The sequence below is a fragment of the Polypterus senegalus genome, chromosome 13 (genome assembly GCF_016835505.1).
Source record: "Polypterus senegalus isolate Bchr_013 chromosome 13, ASM1683550v1, whole genome shotgun sequence".
Taxonomy (NCBI): Eukaryota; Metazoa; Chordata; class Cladistia; order Polypteriformes; family Polypteridae; genus Polypterus; species Polypterus senegalus.
Genome location: NC_053166.1, coordinates 122,936,567 through 122,961,757, shown reverse-complemented (window position 1 = coordinate 122,961,757; position 25,191 = coordinate 122,936,567). Strand labels below are relative to the sequence as shown.

At 36.9% G+C, this 25,191-nt stretch overlaps 1 protein-coding gene across 1 annotated transcript in view; it reads left to right on the top strand.

Moving 5' to 3' along the window:
• The first annotated feature begins 2,851 nt into the window (after positions 1 to 2,851).
• LOC120543338 (trinucleotide repeat-containing gene 6A protein-like) overlaps positions 2,852 to 25,191 on the top strand; it is a 56,359-nt gene continuing 34,019 nt past the window's right edge. Inside the window, exons 1-4 of the mRNA XM_039776375.1 lie at positions 2,852 to 3,111; positions 3,806 to 3,882; positions 17,596 to 17,630; positions 17,746 to 17,767. Coding sequence (XP_039632309.1) covers positions 2,852 to 3,111; positions 3,806 to 3,882; positions 17,596 to 17,630; positions 17,746 to 17,767 — 394 coding nt within the window. The remainder of the gene's footprint in view (positions 3,112 to 3,805; positions 3,883 to 17,595; positions 17,631 to 17,745; positions 17,768 to 25,191) is intronic.

The window sequence follows — 25,191 nt, the reverse complement described above, 5'->3', positions numbered from 1 at the left end:
AGGTGATGTCTTATAATATCATAAACTGGAAACAAATTAAGAATTCTTTGTTATCCTTAAGTAGCTTTCCAGATCTTTGCTTGACTTATTTACTTTTGCATGAGTGATCGCCCTGGGACTTTTTTGTCTATACCTTTCTGATGTAGTAGTGAAGGAGGTAAATGTGCTTTCTTTTAGCTTCACTAATTTTTTTTGAATTGTATATTACTTGATGTCTTTTGTTTTCTTTAATACCAAAAAAGTGAGTAACAGAGTTCAGAAAATGATTTGTTTTTAACAGGAGGTCAATATAGATGACCCATTACATTCAGTTTTGGCATCATTACTTTAATACATGGTCTTAAATTGAAATGCAATACACTCAGAGCAACCGCCAAGCAAACTGAAATACATTTGCTTTGCTGTTAATTATAACATGTAATCTGCAGCTATGAAATAAAAATGCAATTCATTCTTGTATTGCATTCTAAAGTGACACGAAAATTGTGTGCCAAAGTGAAAAGCAATCAATCATTTCATTTATATGGTTTAAACAATGACATGACAAAACCATGCCAAAATTAAATGCACCACATGCATATGTATGGCATTGCAAAGTAATTAGCATGTTAGGTTGCATTTAATTTTTCCAAGAATAGTCTTCCATATGATTGTCGCAGGATATTTCAACAGAGAGTAACTGCAGACCGCAGTACCTATGAGTTAAATCAAGTAATGCTCCATCATCACGAAACACCTATCCTATTACACTATTGTTAGGATTATGGTTGTGGCAGGTTATCTGACTCAAAGGGTGTTTCATGACTGACGTTGTAGGCATTACCTGAATTACATCATAGGTATTGCAGGCTGAAGTTAGACCTATCTCAGATATTTATGCTAATTTCATCATATGGAAGAACTCGGAAGTTGGAAGTCACAACTGCATCATTTGCAACCTCCGTGTGTACATGCTACCAAAGTTGGAATGTAAACAATGATGGCCCCATGAAAGATGGTGTTTGGCTGGTGTTCCAGCAATGGACACTAACTATAGCTTCATAATCTGGATCAAAGAAGAAACCAAAGAGCAAGAAAGGTGCAAAAGGTATATTGTCACGTCTAAAAAAAGATTTTTATGCTCATAGCAAGGAAACATAGTACTATTTGTGCCTGGAAGCTGCAATTAAAAAACTGCAATCATTGAGTGCAATGCACAAAGAGTAGAGCATATCACGCTTACATCAGTTTGTCCATTACTGTTCATGCTGGTAATGTTAACATTTACCTTCTGAATAATTAGTATTACAGATTAAGGTGATTCACATAAAGTAAAATTCTTTTAATAAACAAATTAAACCTATAAAGTGTAACTGCACTTATTGTTCAATATGTACGCCTACATTTTGTGATGACAAATATGGGCTTTAGAGACCAGGCCTGAGTTTGCGAGTAGTAATTCCGAGTTTGAGGACAGTTTAGTTTGTGTTTTTCCAAGTCAGAGGTCGGAAATTTTAAGTTCTGAGTTTTAGTCTAATGCAGCATTGTAACTGTTAAAAACATTGATGGCTTGGTCTCTGAAGATTGTTTCTGGTAGATGAATGGTGTTTCTTCTGAAACTGAATATCAGTTTCTTAGTTTTGGTAACATTTATGTTTAGAAAAGACTAGTTGGTTAACAAAATCATCAACCACTGCACCATGACTGGTTTCATTCTCATTCAATAAGCTAATGCTGTGTTTCATTTACCTCAGAAGTTAGAGCTGGGAATGATAGCACACTGGAGTTTACCACATTCCTGTAGAACTTTCAGAAAACCAATATAGACGCCTCCAGTAAAACGCTTGTTATGCTTATTGTTTTGGAATACAGACAACTACTAAACACATTATGCTTTATTTTGTTCATGCAGACTGTAGGAACATGTCCACAGATAGAAGTGGGATTTCTACCTTTTGTATACATCTGACTTAATGAGACACAAATAGAAGTGCTAATAAATAGTATAACAGGACAGCTTTCACTTCTATTGATGCACAATGCAGTCATCTTGGATTTTGAGGCTCTCCCAACTTTCTGAGTAGGTAATCTGACTTGTGGAGGTGTTCTAGTTGTAACTTCCTACTGGGGACTCAGACATTCCAACTTCCGAGTTGAAATGAGACTCATCTTATAGAAGATTTAGTCATGGTAAAAATGTGAAAAGCAAATTCAGAAAATGGAGGGAGGAAATACTAAATGACTACACTGATAACCATCATTAATGTATTCATTCAATTATTTTAAAAATCTACATGTATTTATTGATTATATACTTCAGCATAAAATCATACATTTATTATGGCTCATACTTAACTATTCATTTTTGTGCTTTCTTTCTAATTTCACTTTGAAATTTATATTTCCAATAATAGAGATTTTGTTCATCATTCTGATGTAGTTTTGCTAGTGTGCTTGGGATTATGATTTTGTTGCATGACCCAGCTTTACTTCATAACCCTGGGCCTTCTCTGAGCCCCTCCACCCTCCCTAACCAATTCTGAATTGTTGGGAAGGGTTACGGAGGTTGGTGGCAGCAGATGCATTAACTCTGGTGACTAGAAAAATTTAATCCACTTCTTTTACTGACACGCTTACATCTTTTTATTCTCAGAATTGCAAAACTCCCCATCAGATCCTCAGGTTGGAGATTACGAATTCTGTACAGTATATTATTGATTTTGGGAATACGGCGGTGTTGTGAAGCGTCAAAGCTATCCGTTGCTATGCGTTTAGTGTATTTTTCTTTTTTGTTTTTTTAGTGAACTGGTATTTTGCTTGAAGCCTGCTTTACTTGTCTATTCCCAAAACAACTATGAAAGAATACGGAAGAATGTCTTGCATTCTGCCCATTCTTGTAGACAGCGAAGCTGCAGGAGAGCTCAAGAGCGCGCTGCGCACGACCGGAAGTAAACGTACCGTCTTTTCCGGCGCAGGGGGAGGGGGCAATGATTGGGAGGACGCGACTCCAGTGTGTGAAGAAAATGGCGGCCGTGCAGGACGAAGGCTTCTTTTCTCGACGCTGCAGATGCACCGACCTCCTATAGCCTTACGTGCTTTCACATTCACTCCGTTGCACTTTATATTCATGAGGTGCGTGGAAAAGTAGCGAACGGGTGTATATCGATGGGGCATGGGTTCACTAGTCTGGGGCAGGGAAGCGGCGGCGACGGGGCCTGGAGTGGGGGAGTAGATGGGTCTCTGCGTCTGTTAAGTGCTCTCCATACCTTTTGCATGAGTGCGGTGTTGTTTTAATGTTGCCTTTCATTTTCAATATGGTCACTTTAACAACATGCATTGGAGTGAGCCTTACTGCTCGCCATTCAGCTGCTTTCTTAGTACCTTGCAAACAGGCGGACTAGCTTGGTACGTACACCCCCTCCCCCAGGAAATGGAGAACGTGCAGTTATAGCTTTTCATTTGGTCTGGAAGTGAAGTGATGGCAGCTATAAGATTAGCAGCTGTTGGGTGTTTTCTCTTCGTAAAGTCTACTTTCGAATGTTGCCTTCTTCTTGAAGGAACTGCTCAGTGGGCCCTGAAAGACGTTGTGTTGCTTCTGTGCTCATTTAGAGCTAGCTTGTCTTGGTGCAGTTTCTCAAAGTTGGTATAGTTCCTGGACTGTGTTTGACATGTGGAAAGATGACCTGCGCACAATAAGTAAAGTGATCCTGTTCATCGCTGATCCAGACCGTTCCTTAACTAATATAAAAAGCCTCGATTTAGTTATGCATCAGATAACGCATACAGGGTCATGTTTGCTTATGGTCTTGTCTGATTTCTGTTTTAGAGAATTGGAAGCTAAAGTCACCAAAGAAGCTGAAGAGAAGCAAAGCAGGTGTGTGCTGGAACGTAGAAAAAGTGTGAGTGAGAACTAACCAATCAGTCCGGGTATATATCTTAATGTTTCTTTCTTCGTTTTGGGTTTTTAAAAACTGACATGTGTTTCTATAGCAGTGCTTCACACTGCATGATTTTAAATTAATTCCTGTGTCCTGTCCTTTGACATTATTGACATTATAAAAATCTGAAGTGAGTCTGGTTTATCTTTAAAGGACCAGAGTCTCTGTTGTGTGCAACATTCATTATGTCATTTGTTGAGAAGCATGTTTCAAAATATGTGCTGCGTGCATTGTGTTGTATGACCATCATTGTTTTCCCTTCTGTACTGTTTAGTCTTTCCTCCTTGGAGCTGTGAATTTTTGATGAAACCTGTATCTCATGCCTTACAGTGACCCATAACAATTGTCCAGCAGTACAGGAAAATTAAGACATTTGTTGCTGTTCTGAAACCTGTTCACCAGCTTGGTTGCTCAGTGACTCCAATCCATCTTATAAACCTGCTTATCCGTAGCAGGGTCAGTGATGTCAGTCATAGCATTTTTTTAAATTCCCTGTCATCTTAGAGGGTTGTCATTTCATAATTGATGCTCTCCTTTGCATAGTATGTTGAGTGGAATATCTAATTGTGTTAATCAAACTGTGCTTGCTTTGTAATGAACGGTTGTCAAACTGGTTTGTGTTTACATGTAACTTTTATATTAATGTCTCAAGTTAAGATCATCACCATGTGTGTAAAACCTAATTTGTTTGTTTCTAGGAGTTTTATTATGAATATGCAGTTGGAAAATTTTGACACAGAGTAATCATTCTTGAATTTTAGTTTTGTTTATAGAATTAATTACAAATGTCTGGTTAGATGGAACGGTCAGTGCAATTAGGGTTGATGGGTGTGCTTGTTACTGCTTGTGAGATGCGAGAGTAAAACTGTCAGTGTCTATGAGAGGGTATAGTGCAATTTCAAGGGATTAGGATAATGGGTTTGTTCACTCAACCGTTGTGGTAATGTGATACAGTAAAGACAACACACCCATAGTATGATCAGAAATATGTAGCTGTGTGGACACTTTCTTGAATGGTTTCTAATAAACTCTTGCATATTTGTATTGCTTTAAATAAGTTTTGGCTTTGATATAAAGCAATAAGAGCCCTTGTAGCAAGAAAATTATGTTCCACTAGTCCCTGCTTGTTTGGTGAGAGTACTGGATTTGCCCTGATTTTTGCCTCCATCTGATCTACTAAACTGTTTAGTTGGATTGTCAAACATTTCTGTTCTTGAGCATTGCTGTCATCTGAAGTTTGACACTTCAGCATTTTCCCTAAGTGTTCCCAATGTTGGGGAAGTTTGTAATGCAATGGTTTAATTTTGCTATAGGTTGCACAGGCTCTCACATATGCTGTGGTATTTCAGACCTCAAATAATGCAAGATCATGTCAGACACTTTTTATGGAGATTCTTAATGGCTGCTTCTATGTTGTAGTTGGGCAAGTGATTCTAAAATTTCACAGCTTTCTATGTGAAAAGATTTTGGCGCACACTGTCATGAATCTGACTTTACTGAGTTTTTTTTCCTCAATTGGTGCCAGGTTCTTAAAGATAGAAAAGAAACAATATTTTTGTGTGTTCTCAGTAAAAGTCAAAACACTTCTATCAAATTTTCACATCACAACCTTGATTTCTGGTTTTTTTTTTAATTAGTGTGGTACATATTCCCCTGTTTTACAAATATAATCCTTCAAGGCCATGCCCCACTGACATGATGCCACCACTAGGTATAGATCTTTTGGATGATCAGATGCTACAAGCATCTTCCTTTTAATTTTAAAGTCATATTTATTAATATCTTATCTATTACTTGACAGTTCTTGAAGTTTCTCTCCAGTGATTAGTGGTGGGCGGTATGACCAAAATAATATATCACGGTACAGTATTTTTCAAAATTATACCGGTTTCACTGCATTCATCAGTATTTTTTTCCCATGCATGAGTAGATGTTAACCACATTTTCCACTGCAATTACTGCAGAAGACTGGTTAAGAATAACCTATTCCACTGTCATGAGAATTGTATATCTCTCTATTATAATAAAAAAAAAAAAATCCTGGAGAGAAACAGTAGGCCGACGAGACGTGATCTTCATGTTAAGATCACGAAAGACGCTTAAAACACCCACGAGACTAAAGAGATTGGCCACGGAGCGTCTTGCGGGGACCTTAAACATGAGACTTTGTGCCAAGAGATTGACCCAGGACCGTCTCGCGATGACATAGATTCTTGCGACGCCCTACTTACAACCAAATAAGAGCACAGGCAGCAACACACTCGGGTGTGTTTTTGCTTTCAGCACACACAGATCCAGGGTTCTCAGCGCATGAAAAGCGTATATGGACAATACGTTACAAATGAAATGTAGACAACTAAGTTAAGAAGATAGCAGCGCAGAGAAAAGAGACTCAAAGGCGTTGGAGAGAGAAAAAAGAAAAGGAATACTCTAGGTGCAAATTCAGAAAATAAGGAAAGTAATTATCAGCCCGGAACAAGTAGAATTGAAAAAAAAGCATATCCAATCTGGATATTTGGATATTGGCGCTATACACATGCAGAGCAGGTTAGAGATTATGAAAGCAGTGGAATCTGAAAGGCTTAAAAAAAAAAAAAAAGGAGCAAAACACAGGTGGAAAAAGTTAAAGAATATGAAAGTAGGAAAATTAGAAAGTATAAAAAAAGAAAGTAAAGATCGCAGTAGCTCAAATAAATGGAAATTATTACTCGAAAAAGGTAAAGCAATCACCAAGGACCAGGTGTCACTGAAACAAAAGCAGGATAAAGCGAGGTCAGAAATAAAAGACAGAGTAGAAAACAAAGTAAAACGTCATAAAGAGGTTAAAAAAACAAGAGGGCCAAACCCATGCAGTGCAGGTTAGAGATAATGAAAACTGGAATTCAAAAGGCGCAAAACACATGCAGAGCAAGATACAGAATATGAAAGCCGAAAAAACAACAGTGTCAAAACAAAGAAAGTAAACATTGCATTAGCGCAAACAAAGAGAACTTATTACTCGGAGAAATAACGAAAAGGCGAATAGAGATCGAATAGATGGATATAGGTGATATGTCAGAAGTATGGAAATTTTGTAAGGCTTTGAAGTTTGAGTTAAGAGAATTTCAAAAACGGAGTTTACCTCACATGTATTTATTGGTTACTTTACAAAAAAAATTAACTGCTGATGATGTAGATTGCTTTGTCTGTACTGAAATTCCAAACGGAGAAACATATCCTGAATTATGGTACAAAGTCATTGAACACATCTCACTGACCTCATTAAAAAGATTCAGCAAATTGGGACTCGAAAGATTCCAAATATTGTTATTACAGAAGTTCTGAAATAAAAGTAAAACTAATGAAGCAGCAACAATTCAAAGAAAAATAAAATCTTAAAAGTGTGTATCCGGAAAAACAAAAACTGGGTTGGCGAGCGAAGCTAGCCCTAGTTGTACAAAAAACATATTAATGTGCACACAAGTATTAATACAGGTTTGCATGGCCCCATAAAGTGATAGTTTAAGGGAGTGGCACTAATGAAGAGAAGGAATCACTTTGCATGACAGTTGCAGTCAAAATATGGAACCTTTTTATTGACCAAATTTTGCAAACAACTTAAGCTAAAACTTTTGACAACTTATTTTCAACCATCCAAAGAGGCATTAAGACCTAGTAAAATATTCAGAGGTGCTTGTCAAAAGTTGTATTACACTGAACATGTCTTAGAAAAGGAATAGTGAATATTTTTTGTAAACCAACTACACTTTCTGTTAAAGTTAACAATCTCTGTCCACTGACATGTTAAAGTCACTTTTTAAACAACTTTACCATCATTAAACTGCATAATGTTTAAACTAATAAATAATAATAAAATAAATAATAGCGCAACTTCCTGTAATAATACAATTAGTTCAAGACTTCAAGCCCAGGTACATTACACAGTATTCAACAAATAAAAATAAAATAAAAACATGTTTAACTTGGTGAGACATCTTTACCAACTGAGCCATCATTAAGGCAAATTGCATTAATATGGACCTTGCTTCAAGCTAAGCTATATACATAAATAATAAAAGTGCAAATTGCATTTATAATGCTATTATAAATAGCAGGAGGTGCAGGCAGGGATCGCCGCACAGAATACGTTCACTTCATAATATTCCTGCTCTCTGAAAATTTACAATATTGAGATAAATACTTGATATCATTTTCATGCTGAAATGCATTAAAGCAGGTATTAAACATGCACGGTAGTGAGAGGGTAGTGCTGCTTCCTTGCAGTAAGGGGTCCCCAGGTGTCCGTTCAGTGTAGAGAACTTTATGGCAGGTGTGACGAGGCTTCAAAAAACTGGATGTATGAATGGGTATCGCACAGGTTTAACTTAAATATTGTGTAAATGTTGGGTTCGTGATCTGGTAGTCGGAGACACTAACACAGAATTCAGTGGATGTTCATCTGAGCGGGCTTTCTTTATTGCATTCATGCTGTCTCTATCTGATAGACCAAACCCCCAGTTCCTATCATTCCTTTTTCTTTCTCCACATGACCAATCACCACACGATAAGTGTCTTTGTGAAATTAAAACTAGTTATAAACTTAGACCACGGAGTGTTCAGATCTTTAAAAAAATCTTCATTGTACATGTTTAAATATGCCATCCATTCAGGATTGCGCCAATCCCAGCAAGCATTGTGTGTGAGGCAGGAGCAAATCCTGAACAAGGCGCCAGCACATCACAGGGTGAATACGAGCAACACATACTCTAGGGTCAATATAGCATAACAAAACCCCACATCCTACGTGACTTTGAAAGGAATCTGAAGCACGCCAAGTAAACCCACCAGAAAAACTTGCAAATTCAAGGCAGGGAACACCTGGGACCCCCTTGCTGCGAGAAGCAAGCAGTGCAACTCCATGCCTCCATGACCCCACATGATTAATACATGGTTTAATACATTTCATCATGAAAATTATATCAAGTATTTATCTTAGCATTCTAAATGTTCAGGGAGCAGGACTATCATGAAATTAATGTATTCTGTGTGGTGATCACTGCCTGTGCCTCCTCAGTGCAAGAGGAAGTCAGTTTAAGAAGCACGTAGCGATTAACATGGCTCGGGGAACACTTAACACAAAGCATTTAATGTGCTACATAACTTATGATGGGGCTTAAGAAAATCTAGTAAATTAAATATTCATTTTAACATGAAGTTTAGTTTACAATGTTCTACTTTAATGACAAATTTCGAGAATAAAGTCAGCATGTCGACTTTATTCTCGTCATAAGCGTCGAGATTAAAGTAGAAATGTCGAGAATAAAGTCAACCTGTCGTCACACTATTACACAGTACCCAGGTTGATTATACAGTATCAAAAAAAAAATAAAACAAGTACTGTACAACTTGACTTTCAGTATTATCCAGTAGTATAGAAACAGTATTCACATATTTGAATTTAATGGTCCACATCCGACCTATAAAACCAAAGTATCTCCAGACAATGGACATGGCTCCTTTTATTGGCATAAGTTCTTCTGTGTCATCATATTCAACTTTATCGTCTGCTACAGCTTCAGTCCATTTTCACCGCTCAATACCTCCACTAACGCATGTACTCTGTTGTATGCATGTTTAGTGGTGCAGTAGTGAAAAAGGTCCCCCCTTAAACAGTTTCCCGCTGTGCCACGTTCCAAATGTTGTTTAGGCTATTTAAACCGGTGTTGCAGTATAAGAAAAATCCATATCATAAAATAAATGTTTTTTTGTATGAACTGGTATACCGCCCAGGACTACCAGGGATCTTTAAAAATCTGAGGGAACTAAACACCAACTCCTATGGAACAACTTTTAAACACATTACAAGACAAGACTACGCCCTAGCAATTTCCTGTAGCTTTTAACTTTCCACCCAGTTTTAAATATTTTTAACTGATACATTTTAAACTTCTTAAAAACATCTTACATTGTAGGTTTGATAAAAATAATAAACATCTGCTTATTTCAGAGGTTCAGTATATCAAACTAAGGTCCGATCACTTTCCCCTGCCCTTGCAACCCCAGACAAATAAACACACATCACAAACCTAAAAAACAGTAAGGTCAGACGTGTTGAGGTCACAGGGTTTGAAAAATTATGAGCTTCCCTCTGATACATTTCATGTGAACACCCTTCCAAAAGAGAATGTCTAGCTAGTCCAATCAGGAGATAACTTTGTTCCCAGAATTCACCAATTTGGAACATCTTACTTTAATTTAGTATATATAATATGAATATAACAGTTGGCTTAGCCAGAAATGGCACGGTGTACTTACTTTGTTTTTGGAGTTACCAGATGCCCTGTGAAGTTGCAGGTGCTAACTGAAAATTCCCAGAGCATGTGAGCATTGCATTATTGTTTCTGTGATTATGTGTTAAGATATACCAGTCAAAAACAATTTTAGGTAAAGTTTTGGTGAGCACTAGAATCATTGCATGGAATCCTGAAAATGCTAAATCATTAGTCTGAGGCCACTGAAGACTGAATATTAATGTAATTTGTACATAACAATCATTCTTTAATAGTCAAAGTTTAATTCAAGCCCACATCAGCCAAATATAAATTAGAAATGTATTTGCAAATTACTGCTGGCAGCCAGAAAGTGAAAAACAAATAAATATAAAAGTGCACAGAAAATGTCCCTCCATTACCTTGATATTAGATTCAGTGAATTCATTTTATTAAACAGAAGCTAAATGATTTCTGACACAGTGATGTAAATATGAATATTTACAATGGTTCAACATAAAAAAATCTAGCTATCCATTCGTATTCTAACCCTCTCATTCAGTTCAGGTTTGTTGGGCAAGTGGTGTCTGTCCTACTAGTATTGGTCCAAGGTATGAACCAGCTTTTGGTGGGGTGTTTGTTCATTGCAAGGCATACTATTAGTGGGTCAGTTTTTAGATATAAGTCCACATAACACAATGTAGTTGCTGTCGTTCTGTGAAGTAGTCTAAAATCAGTGGTTGCCATAGCAGCTGGTATAGAAACTTAACAAAACTTAATGCTAATCTATTAACAGCTGGATTTTTTTTAACATCCTATTGGTGAAAACCATAAAAACTGAGGAGTGTTGGAATCAAGCTTGCTGGTCAAGCAGAGTAATCACAAATGAGTGGGGAGTGGATTCTGGTCCAGAAATGCTGGTACCGTAATGTTTGGGGGTTTTTCGGTACTTTTCCAGTGCCAGTATGCTGCACAACCTTACCCCAATACATCACCAGTATTACAAAGCCTTGAAGCTGATGTGTGATCAAGAGAATTTCATAGATGGACATTTTCAAATGGTCTCTTGTTTGATGAGGCAGAGGGAATTTCCTTAAACAAAATGAGGATGGTATTGATGGTTTTGGGCTGCCTCTGCAGTAAAATGGATGTTGTTTATTTTCTGCACTTGTAGTTTAATCTGTGATGATCTGGTGCTGTGATTGGCACTAGTCCACATTGTGTAAGGTTTGTGTTGTTTTTAAAAGGTACAGTGCTAAGTTAGCTGCATTATGTGTCTTATACCTAGTATTTCTGAAAGGGGGCCCAAGGTCCCCAAATGCTAATAGAGATAAGTGGGTTCAGAAAATTCTTGGTTGTATGGATGAAACAGATGATGACTTATATTTTTGGTATATTGCACAGCTGATGGTTTCAGTTGTTTTTACACCTAGTTTGTTTGGATCAGCTTTTTTTTGAACTCTCGAGTGATTTCCTACATAGTCATTTAGGTAGATATGAACACATCATTCGAACTTTGGGGTGGAATGATACAGCTGGACTGAGACTCTTCTAAAATGATGGTTTCAGCCCAATACCAAGGGTACTCTGGAGCCTTTTGAATGAGAGGATTGTGGTCTGACGAGGGATCCATTAAAGTAGGATAAACACAGCACATTGGATTATAATTTGTGCATGCTGTCCTAGTCATGCTACACTGTTGAATTGGGCAGACACAGATGGACACACAAACATAACACGATTATATAAAACAGCTAGCACAAGTACCAGTCAGTCAAGTCTAGCACCTCTTTCTGGCTTAGAACCCTTTCTAGCAATTGAATAACAGTCATGTTAAAAAAAAATCACTTTTGATCAGATAAATTATACCATATACTGGGGCAATGAGAAACAAATAACACTGTTCTGTGTAACTGATGTTCAAACCTTGTAATCTGCATGCATCACTTTTGCATTGTAAGGTTATGTGTACTCTCCATGTGATCACAATGTGAACACGGGATGCCCATTAATACTAGTATTTGTAGTAAATGTAAAACATTCCAAAATTAATATTAACAGATATTTACAGGTCTAAAGACAATATAGACTTGAGATCAACTAGAGGTTAATGTTTATATAATTGGTTGCTAGAGCATATGCAACCTCATGTTGTGAAATGAAATTTGCTTGATACGTCCTCTATTCTGAATTAAATTGATGCACAGCATTGTATGCCTTTTCTTTAGTGTTGTCGCCCTGCTGAACTGTATCCTTTCTGTAGCATGTCAAGTTATATGTAATTTTCTTTCTTCAATCCATCCATCCATCCATTATTTGTTCTCTTCTCATTATCATATAATGGGTATTCTGTTCACTGAGCTGTATTTGGGGAAAGAACATACCACTTACCATGTAATTGTTACACAAGCGTCAGTGAATCCTCCATGATGATTTTTTTTTTTTTTCTCTAAGAAAAAATTGTTTCTACCCAATTAAAGATGTCCATCACACCCCTTGGCTGTTTATTGTTCTTTTGGTTCAAGTACAAGTTTTCTGTGCGAAATGTTCACAAATTTACTGAATAGTGAAAGTACAGTGGCATACAAAAGTTTGGGCACCCCTTAAAATGTCTTACTGTGAATAGGTACGTGCGCAGGATATGAACTGATCACCAAAGGCATAAAACAAAAGATTATATGTTTAGTATTTTAGGCAAAATAACATTTTTATTTCCATCATTCACGGGTAAAAAGAACCAAAAAAATGAAAATGATTTGAAGCGCTTAAACCCTTTTTGTAGCCAGCTAAGAGTCTTGTAATTCTTACTTGGAATATTTTGCCCATTCATCCTAGTAAAATACTTCTAATTATGCAAGATTCTTGGGCCATCTTGTATGGACTGCTTGTTTCGAGATCTATCCACAGATTTTCAGGTGAGGTTTAGGTGGAGGAACTGTGAGGGTCATGGCAGAACTATCTACTTGAGGTATTCCATTGTAGATTTTGAAGTGTGTTTCAAATCTTTATCTTATAGGGTCCATCCTCTTTATAACTTCATTATTACTTTTTTTTATTTTTTTTTTTTAAACAAATGGCATGTTGTTTGCTTCCAGAATTTTCTGTTTATTTGAATCCATACTGACCTGTTCCCTGTGTCACTGGCTGCAACACAAGCCCAAATCATGATCGATCCGGCCCCATGCTTAATAATTGGAGAGGTGTTGTTTTCCTGGAATTCAGCACCCTTTTTTCTCCAAACATACCTTTGCACATTTTGGCCAAAGAGTTGTATTTTGACTCCATCAGTCTACTGGATTTGTTTCTAAATCGCTTCAGGCTTGTTTAGATGTCTATTTGCAAACTCCAGGCACTGGATTTTGTGGCTAGGATGCAGGAAAGGTTTTCTTCTGCTGACTCTGCTGTTAATGTATTGCTGCACAGTAGAACAGTGCACCACCACTCCAGAGTTTGCTGAATCTTCCTGAAGGTCTTTTGCTGTCAAACAGGAATCTTTATTTGCCTTTCTAGCAATCTGAGCAGTTCTTTTAGGAAGATCTCTTGGTCTTCCAGACCTGAACTTGACCTCCACCATTCCTGTTAACTCCCATTTCTTAACATTACGAACTGCTGAAACAGCTGCCTGAAAATGCTTTTCTATCTTCGTGTAGCCTTCTCCTGCTTTGTAACAATTATTTTATTTTTCTGAGTGCCAGGCAGCTGCTTAGAGGGGCCCATAAATGCTATTTGTTGGGACAAAGTTTGAGGAGTCAGAGAATGTATACAGGTTTGAAATTTGTATCTCCTGAGGTTTCTTAACAATCACTGAACAAGTCATCGCCCCAATGAGCTAATTAAGGTCTGATACCTTGGTTAAAGTTACTTGAGACCTTAAATATCTTGGGGTGCCCAGACCTTTGCATTGTGCCCTTTTCCTTTTTTCACTGTATAGTTGTACAAAACAAGAACAATACACTAACCTTGCATAAAATGCTGAAAGGAAATGTCGTCTTTAACTTTATGACCTTTAGTAAACAGTTCATTTTCTGCTCACTTAACTATTCACAATAACAGTTTTTACAGTAAGCAAGGATGCCCAAACTTTTCCATGCCTCTGTAACTAATCTTCTTCTGAGTCAGCCCAGAGCAAATGTTCTATACTATACTATGGACTATAAGTGTGAAAATATCTTAACTCAAAACTTGAAGGTTTTTTGTTTCATTAAACTATATTCAAAATACCCTTACTGCAGTAATGCAAGCATTTTAGAGAGTTTTACTGCCTGACTTCCCATTTAGCTGTATATCATGTTCAGATAGAAAATTACAAGTCCATAATGTACAGCTTAAGTCATTTTTTTTTTTATATAAAGAGTTCGTATGAGGTATGTATATCTAGCTGCTGAAACTATTTAGAAGACTGGGGCAGATGATATGGAATAAAGTCAAGACTGGTAGTTGAGTAAGCTTTTTTTTTTTTTTGTGCGCATCCTCTGTTTCAAACATTTGTGCATCAAGCAAGTTTTACATACAATTTTGGTCTATGCTGAAAGTGAATTGTATGTATTTAGATAATTGGAAAAGTGGTTCAAATACTTAAATTCAGTACTTCAGAAAAAGTTTGCTTTGACTGTCGGATTCTGTATGTCATTTCTTTTACAATTTTGTTTTTTAACGATAGTCATACTACATTAATTAGATATTGAAAACATTATCAAACATCATATTTAGTTATCATAAGCATGTTTTATAGTGAACAATATAGATATATGAACTCTTCAGTATCTTAATTCTTCAGTGTGAAAGTACTGAGTTTAATTGCACGATGCACTGTAGATCATTGTTTATTCTAAAAGCAGCAAATATCACCATCTTTACATGTGTCTGTTTGTAAAGATTTCCAGGAACCAAAAGGCAATCTAGCTAAACACAATGCCATAGTGTGTCCAGAAGACAATGGTGTTCCCCATGCCTTTTTAATTTTTTTAGGATAAATTGATTATATCCAATAAAGTGTTTTAAGATAAATTGCTTAAATCAGGTACAATATTAGGTACGATATTAATTCTGTTTTTTGAAGGCAATACAGTTGCGTTGGCATGATTGCATATTGCACGGAACATGATGCTTTGTATTATATTATCTCAATTTTTAGATGTAAAACTGTTAAAAACCTTTATTGTACATACTTAAATTTTCTCCACTAATATACATTATATCTAATGAAAATATCTATTTGGTGCAGTATAATCAAAGTATTCTTACAATTCAAAAATGAAATGTTGTTGCTGATTTAGATTAAAATAATTTAAAAAAAATCTTAATTTTCATCAGTCACTACTCTAGTACTGTTTAATTAACCAAAGTTGTAAGAATTGATTGGTCAGTAACTATATAATTTCTAACTCTGAGGAAAGTACAAGCTTGTAGTAGTTTCTTCATGTACTCTATTCAAAAGGTAAAATAAAATCAAGTTGTTTTTTTTTTTTTTTTTTTTTTTTTTGGTATACCGTTTAGAAAGTGCTCTGCATTCTTTGTGGCAGAAAGGAAGTGCACACATGTGATTAAAGTATTAGCTGTGGGTAAATGGGCTTGCATTCCTGTGGCTTGTTCAAATCCGCTGCCTCCTGCATAATATTTCTAATGTAATACTACTAAGACTCAGTTGTTTTTTTTTTTTTTTTTTTTTTCCCCTTCATTGTGGTGATTTTTCTAACAAAACACTTCAGAGTGACTAAATCTTTTACTGTGCCATAATATATATATATATATAAAAATATAATTAGAGTGCTTGTTCATGTATGTAGCTCTGCTAAACTTCTTGCATTGTACTTGTACTTTATGTGTGTAGTTTGTTCAGCAGTTTTGAGGAGACATTCTCTCTTTGAGACATAGCCTTGTTAGGCTTAAACATTGCAGTGTTTTCTAGTCAAATTTTTTCTTTTGAGATAATCCCCAAAACTGTTGTTTATTTTTCAGAATCCTTAACATGTTAAGGTGGTTTGCTGTCCTCTCAGTAGGTCAAAATATTGGATACCTACTGGTCTCATGCTACATCGAAAAATTTAGTCCCCAAGTTTGCATCTTCTCTGGTTTTAATGAGCATGTAAGCCAAGTAATACTTCTTAACTTAAGGTTTGTTGCAGGCTGTCATTTTGCAGTGAATACAGAGGAGCAGTTTCAGAACATATTTTTGAAGGGACTCAGATAGGCAGGTAATTACATTTTTTAGGAAAGAAGTCTTGACAGAGGCAATGATTAGGAGTTTTAGCTTCACATCACTTGGAAGTTTGGGTTGCATTATTTTATATCCTAAAGTCTAGAATAATTGTGTTTATGCACTTTCTGCTTTTGTGTATTTTTGTGAGCGCTTGCTAGTGTTTTTGCAGAGGCTTAGTGGTGAAGCTTAACAATAAATTTTGACGGGGGGGAGAGAGAGAGATTTGCTTCTAATGTGTCAGGATGGCATGGATTCGGCTAGTTTGGCTGAGTCTGTGTGTTTTCATAGTGCCGTCTGAGGTAGAACAATCAGGCTTTGTTGAGGAGAATCCCAGTGCTGGCCTCGCACTCACTGATGAAGTAGTGTTCAGACAGGCTTTCAGCAGACTAGTTTTAATGTACTCCACGAAATATTAATTTGCTTTAAACTGGCACTCAATGAAGCAGGTATATTTTAGCCTTTTTCTCCTTTTAATGTAGACAAACATTTTAAAGCATAAAGACTATGGCCTTGAAATAGTAATCTGTCAGGTGATGCCTGAATGCCATTTGCCTGATTCAGTCAGAGCTCCATGTGGCACCTTGCCAGTGTGTGCTTGAAATCACAAAGTTGCTATTGTGAATGGAAGTTTGCTTTTGTTTTAGACTGTCCTGTCCATTTTCTAAATATTTTGTTTTATTTTGAAATCTTAACTAAAATGTGTTTGCATTTTGAATTTATTTTCTAAGAATCTAAAGTGGTATTTGCTGAAACAAACACGTAATGAAAACTGGTTTAGAATGGGTGTTACATAATATATTGGTAATAGAAGATGGTTAGGCTGTGGAATAATTGGGTACACAATGACGGCTGTAATAGTTTACCTTTCATTGCTGTGCATTTCTGGGTTTGAAATATGCAAACCTTAATATCCTTGTTTCTTCAGAGGCTTTTCGCCTACTCATTAGTGTACACGGTGGCATGAACTTAAGGGGAGCTTCTGGCCTTCTGAAGGGGCTGCATATAGAGTACTAATTCAGCGGTTCGTGGAGGAGTAATCCCTTAAGTAGATTAACTAAAGCTTTTCCCTGTTCTCTAACGATGTTACTGCAGTAACTTGTTTCCCATACTTCAGGGGTTAGGGACATGCACAGATACTGGGAAATACATTAATACCTGTTTGTGCTCATTGACAGGAGTCTAGTGCAAGAAAAGGAAGAACAGTTGATGGAAGAAAAGAAAAAGAGAAAAGACGAAAAGAAAAAGAAGGAAGCTGCTTTAAAGAAGGTAAGCCACTTAGTGATGCACCTGCCTACAATTAGAATGCTTGACAGGGCATTCTACGTTTTCTACCATCTTGCAGCTATAAATTATTCTTAATTCCTCTGTTTTTCTTTTTTAGGCCACAGAACAAAAAAGCAAAGGTAGGCCACATTCTGACACAAGGGTTTATTGTTTGTTATGCATGTGGGGTGGTTGCTCCCTCCAGCATATACCAAATAGCCATAAAAGGGAGTCCAGTCTGAAACATTCTTTTTGCCCACACTATCCCCTCACTTGCTTCTGATAGCTTACTTATGGAATTGCCTCAAGTGCTGGTTGCAGGTTTTTACTTGTCATGTATTGGGCTAAATTTGTATTTATGTAGTGCTTCTCTGAGTTAAGTTTAATTTTATTCAGTTGCCTTCATTCAAGAACTTTCCAAAAACATACATTTATTTGCAATGATCTATAAACGTGTATTTGCTCTGAAGTCTTCTGGCACTGTTCTCATACAGCTGTTCTCAGTAGGTATCTGTAAATGCAGAGAAGCAGGGATTTACAAATGGAAATGGATGACAGTTTCCAGTTTTCATTACCTTCAGACATGTCAGTCACAAAAGTTAAGCTCTTTGGTGATTTGAGGATGGGTTTTTACTATTTGTTTGAAGAGTATTTAAAATAATCTGGATTGTTAAAACATTCCTACTTAAATGGGTCTGAGCGTGCGTGCTTGTTTTCAAGCAGACAAGCTACTGCTTGTTAGAAATCCCAATCCTCCCATTGGTCAAGTAGAAAATTTCTTGTTTCAGTGGGAATTTCTCTGCAAGAGAAATCAGTATTTTTTTTTTTTTTAATCTGAATCAGTTTCTAATGCATGTGTTTTTATTTTGGTTGGTCAAATATGGCTTTTTCCAAAGATTCATTTTCAGACTGAGTATCTGCAGTATTAATTAAACTGTTGGACATAAGTTGTTCCATTTGTGTATCACAGTGATGTTTTATGATGCCAAGCAGCTACCCTGAACAGTTTTGTGGATGTCCAGCTCATCGTGCAGTCCATTTATAATCATTTGCTTATTACTAACCAGGCTTACTTCAGTTGCTAAGATTTATTATTATTATCTCAATACTTTCAAATATTTATTTGAGCAACCCATGTGATTCATCACAGTCCAGTTTCTTTTCTGTCACCATGTTGTGGTTTAAAATTAGTTGTATTAGCATCCAGGTTACTTTAAGTCAGACATTGCACCTATGTTTTTCTTGTCATTATAAGCAGAATTTTGTTGGCTATGAATAGCTGTGAATGGGGATTCAAGTTGTGTCTTAGAAATATGATGTCCTTATCAGTTCACAATGTGCTGAAAGTGTCAGTTTAATAATATATTTTAGTGTGTTAGTGCTTTTTCTAGTTTGTCACCTTTGCAGTATACACTTTATTTAGGCTAGAAGTACTTTTTATCTGTGTGAAAAGCTGTGACACGTGAAAAGAAAATGCAGTCAATATTACAAGTCTTGTTAGTGTAGTCACACAAACGTATTCCACACTCTTTTATAGTGTGTGGGAGAGTGTTTCTGAATGAGCCTAATGGCAAATTTGATTTTGCTGAGCAACCTTCCCAAGTGCTTGTAACCATGGATACCTTTTGGAAGCATACAAACCACCACCATCGTTGCTAAGTGATGCAGCCAACTTGCAGTTCAAACCACACAAATAATGCTTATTGAGCCTGTTTGGTTTTATTAAGCTGTCCTGTTCCAATGTTGGATAAGTTTTATGAACTGATCCTTGTCTCTAAAGCAAGGTCCATATCAGGAACAGAGCTTTCCTCTCGCGCTGTAGTTGTACTTCGTAGATATATCGGTCCTTTTAGCAAGTCTGTGGAGGCATCTTTTGTGCTGTCATTCTTAACACTGATGGCAGTCCTTACTTTGCAGTGTGACAGAAGATAAATTAGTTCTGCATTCTTGAGTGTTACTTTAAGTGACTTAAGTGTTCTCTGTTCATACTTAAACTTCACAAATCTTGCATGTTATTTTTCAAGGTGCAGTAGAGTTTGATTTTTTTCCCTCTCAGTTTTAAATTTGTGCTTTAATTCACTTTTTTGCCTTTGACCTTTCTCTTAGAAAGTTCCTTAATTAGTAAGTTAGTCACGGGCAGAGTGATGAAAATGATCAAAGTGGATGGAGCGTGTCCTCAGAAAACCTTTAGTACTTTTTAGTCTTATAACAAGTGGTAGATTTGGGAAGATGTTCCTTCAGGAGTTTTACATGTGTGCTATCATTTTAGAAAGCAAGACTGTAAAGAAAAAATGCTAATAATCAAGCGTTTGAGGTAGGTTTGATATCTGTTAGCCTACAGAAAGCTAAAACATTGGCTTTCAGAAAAATTCACTATTAAAGTAAGCATTTCTGTAAAATAAGTCTGTTGGCATACTATAATATATTCTTTAAATACTCAAAATAACAGCATAATGCTAAATTAGAGCTGACTTTCACACAAAGGCAGAACTGGCTCCAAGGATGTATACAGCATAAAGCAATTATTGATCACTACACATTGTCAATGCAGTCTTTCCAGTTAAAACTGAACATAGAAATACAGTAATCCCTCTTCGATCACGGGGGTTGCGTTCCAGACTATCTATTTTAAAGATATCGAGTGTCTCCGATATCCCATATGTTACAGCCATTACGATAGACAGGCCATCAGCAATAAATATGTACAATGCAAGAAAAATTGCATAAAGTAAATGTGTGTACAGTGACACTAAACGTACATACATGTACTAAATACTGTAAGTAGAAAATTAATTATGGTTACTCACCAACAATGACACGATGACTTGTCCAATAACGATGAGTTTAATTTTACTGCACAACAAAGGAGAGCGTTACAGCCCTTCTAAAGGAGCCTCTTCAGGTGACTGTTAGCATCGCCGTTGTTGTTCTTCCGGCAGTCTTCAATCCAAATCCCTAAAGCAGATTCCATCCAGACTACTGCCTTATTACATCCACTTACAACTCGTTTTGCACCCTGGTTAAAAGGACACTGCGGCTGTAGATCTTATATTCCTTTCCTACTTTTTAAATGAAAAGAATTGTAGCCTCATTGATGCTGTAATTGCGTCCTACAGCGGTGTAGCTTTTCCCTTCTTTCAACAAATCCAAAACGTTTGCATTTTCAGCAATCGTTACCATCTTCCGTTGGCGCTTGGGCACAGCCCCTGAAGCAGTAGCAAGAGCAGATCGTTTTGGAGCCATAATGAAGGGCTTGACTATGCACAAAGATAAACACAAAAGAGCACAAAAGTTAACTCTTTACACAGAGAAACACATTGATGCTGAATGAGCGAGACAAGACTTCCTGGATAACATCGCATTCAGCACACAGAAACTTAACTGCGTGCTCTGATTGGTTAGCTTCTCAGCCATCCACCAATAGCATCCCTTGTATGAAATCAACTGGGCAAACCAACTGAGGAAGCATGTACAGGAAGTAAAAAGACCCATTGTCCGCAGAACCCGCGAAGCAGCGAAAAATGCATGTTATACTGTATATTTAGTTATGCTTACATATAAAATCCACGATAGAGTGAAGCTGCGAAATTTGAAGCGTGATATAGCGAGGGATTACTGTATAGAATTCATTCAGATCCAGTGATCACATCCAAGACTCGCTGCAGTATGGGTTAAAGTGATATTGGTTTTGTTTCATACATGGATAGGCTAAGCTTTAGTTACACTTACTACATTGTCTAATATAAATAAAAAGAATGACTAGTTTGCACTGCTGTATGATTACCACTTGTGGAGTGCAAGGCTGTGATTATTATGCAAACCAACACATTTTCACTGGGAAAGTCCACATCAGAGAGGCTCAAGGAGAGCCTTTTTCCCCCCCACAGTCCATATGCATGTTGCTTAAGTAAAATTATAGAATTACATGATGCCCTATTGTTAACTCCCTTACATTGTTACAGAGTTATTTAGTTATTCATTACTATCACATATTTAAAATTATATTAATGATTTTTGATGTTTATACAGTGCCTTGCATAATGTTTGGGACAAAGACACATTTTTATCTTAACAAAATGAGTAATTTTGGCAATGATCCGCACACACTGTTTCAGATCAAATCTTATTTGTCACATACAAATTATACATACAGTACAATCTGTAGTGAAATGCTTAGCTGCTCAACGTCAATGACTGTGCCATTAAGAAGGAGAATAAAACCACAACAATGATGCATGACATTATAATGCTATATGTTTGGGAGAAAGACACCATTTTCCTTTAATTTACTCCTTGGCTGCACAGTTTAATCACTTCTAAGTTATTTGATTTGTAATTTTAAAGTGCACATTGCAGATTTTACTTTCAAAGGTATATGCATACATTTCACCCACACCGTGAAGAAATTACAGAACCTTTTCTATATGGTATACCCATTTCAGGATGTCCTAATGTTTGACATATAGCAAGGGTAGGTACAGTATATTAAAGGAGTCATATTTGTACTTTGGTAAATATCCCTTGCCTGCAATGACTGTTTGAAGTCTTCAATTCATAGCCACCACCAGGTACTAAGAATCTTCTATGGCGATGCTCTGCCAAGCCTCTTGGGCTCTGGTCCTTTTAAGGTTTCCCTTCAGTGTATGGAAGGCCTGTTCAATTGGATTTAAATCGGGTGACTGGCCTGGCCATTCAAAAATTTTCAATTTTTTCGCTTTGAATAACACCTGTGTTGCTATGTTGCCACAGTATGTTTGGGAGCGTTATCTTGTACGATTAAGTACCTTCCAATGAGTTTGGGGGCATTTGCTGGAACTTGTGCAGATAAGATGTTTCTGTACACAAAAGAATTCATTGCACAGCTGGCATCACCTGTTCCACTGTTCCATTATCAATGAAGAGTAGAGTGTCTATCTGTGGCAGCCATACATGCCCAAGCCATAACCCCCAAGCACTGTGTTTAACAAATGAGATGGTATGCTTTGGATCCTGGACAGTTTGCTTCCATCTCCACACTTTGCTCTTGCCATCTGATACAGGTTCATCTTTGTCTTGTCTGTCCACAAGACATTTTTCTATAATTCTGCAAGCTCTTAAGTTTTTTTCGCAAACTGTAATCTGGCAGTCCTGTTTTTGTGGAAAAACTAATGGTTTATGTCTTGCATTGTGAGGTTTTCTGCAGATAGTAGTCTCTGACACATCCACATCTGCCTCCTGAAGACCATTCTGATCTGTTAGACAGGCATTTGGGTTTTTTCTTTACCATACTGAGGATTCTTCTGTCATCAGTAGTCGGGGGTCTTCCTTGGCCTACCTATCCCTTTGTGATTACTAATCTCACCAGTGTGTTCATTCTTCTTAATGATATTCCAGACAGTTGATTTAGGTAATCCTAAGGTTTTATTAATGTCCCTAATGTTTTTTCTTGATTTTCAGCCTCATGATGGTTTATTTGTCTTTCATTGCCACAGCTCTTGGCCTCATGTTGAGCAATGGCAATTACAAATTCCAAACATAGTTTGTAGATAGAAGTAAGCCTAGGTATCTTATGCCTATACTAATGAAGTAGTTAAACACACCTGAGTAATCGTAAACAACTATGACGCCAATTGTCTCAAACATTATGGTGTCCTGAAATTGGGGGGACTATGTAGAAGCATACCAAGTGTTGTAATTTCTTCATGGTACAGGTGAAATGTATGCAGATACCCTTAAAATTAGTAAGTCTGCAATGTGCACTTTAAAATTACAAATCAAACAATTCAGATGTGATTAAACTGTGGAGACGAGGGGTAAATCAAGGAAAATGGTGTCTTTGTCCCAAAAATTATAGTGGGTACTATAATGTCATGTATTATTGTTGTGGTTATTCTTTTTCATAAAGGCACAGTCATTGGAGTTGAGTAGTTAAGCATTTCATTACAGATTGTTCTGCATGTGTAATTTGTATGTGACAAATAAGATTTGATCTGAAACAATGTGTGTGGATCATTGCCAAAATTACTCATTTTGTTAGGACACTGCTTAGAAGATATTCTCACAGGTCTTGTAAAATAGGCTGAAGTGCTAAGGTGGCTGTATAATCCAGTACACCTAGTTCATACTGTTTTTACAAAAGACACTGTGATGGCTGTTTGTAAAACAAAAGTCAATTTACGGGTTTCCTTTATTAAGGAAGTAGTTGTAAAGCACCTCATTATTTTTGTCCTTCATTTAAAATTATAATAGTCACTATGACGCAAGAGTTGCTAGCTAAAGTTGGAACCTACATGTCGGAGACCATGAATGTGCCCTAATGTAGATGACAGTTAAGTACTTTCTTTCCATGTACAATTATCTTTGTTCATATTCTTTTCTGAAACTGTCACAGGAAAGTTAATTGGACTCAATGGCTTAGTTTCCCTTTTTTTAACTGAAATTAATCCAAAACGTAAATTAGAAGATGATTTATTTATTTTTGGTGATTTATTTATTTTTGTGGAGGAGATCCCAGGGATGCTCCCAGCCTTGGCCAGACCCACACACACTCACAAATAGAGACAAAATAATGCACAGTGGAATCAAACAACAATTAAAGAATATAATGAAATTAAATGAAAACAACAAAACCACCTCTATACCCTTACGGCAATATTATATTAAACCACAAACAACCCCCCACAGAAAAGTCCATGGAAAACCGCACCGGATGTAATGAAATGATGAAGATAGTAAATCCAGAGATTTGTGTGTTGAAAGGGAATGAAAAGAGAGTCCTACCGGTAGTCCCTGAAATGGTGAAGATGGGTGGACGGTTCAGGACAGCTCCTTTTCTTGCGGGAAGGCCATGAATCCACTATCGGTCCTTGGCACACAGGTAGACAGAAGACAATCCAGACCACAAAAATGAAATAATCCAGGACACGACGACTAAATACGGTTAACCTAACAGAAGGCAGACAGACTAGGTACATGGAACAAAGATTACAAAAAACACACTCCCCTTATCTTTGGACACCGACCCTCCTTTTAAGAGCCATTTTGACCCCAACAGCCCCTTCACCCTAGACAGAAGGCCAATCAGAGCCTCTGCAGGGGCTGCTGGGAGATGCAGTTTTAACTTATAGTAGCACTGCTACACAATTATAACAGTTTCTTTAACAGAGCCATTTATAAACTTCAACAGAACCCTAAAATAGAAAAAAACTATACAAAATAATATAGATATCAAATAGTACAAGCTGAGCAAGTATTAAGTATTTACAAATAGACACAACAGCACACTTGCCTGTTATATGTTGCAAAAAACAGTCAGGATATGTACGTTTATTTAGACTCTGAAGGAAAGAAGCTATGGAGATGGCTGGTAGTTAGGGTCACAATTGGCCTGTACCTCCTTTGTGATGGCAATTAAATGACAGGTGGCTGCTGGGGTAGGTCGAGTCAGCTCAAGTCTTTCCTGCTCTCTTTTTCTCTCTGGTGATGAACATATCTTTTAATGATGGGAGACACTTGCTGCAACCAACTCTGAGAAAAGAAAGGTGACAAAAGGAAACCAAATGGTGATGGAAGAGGTCACAATACT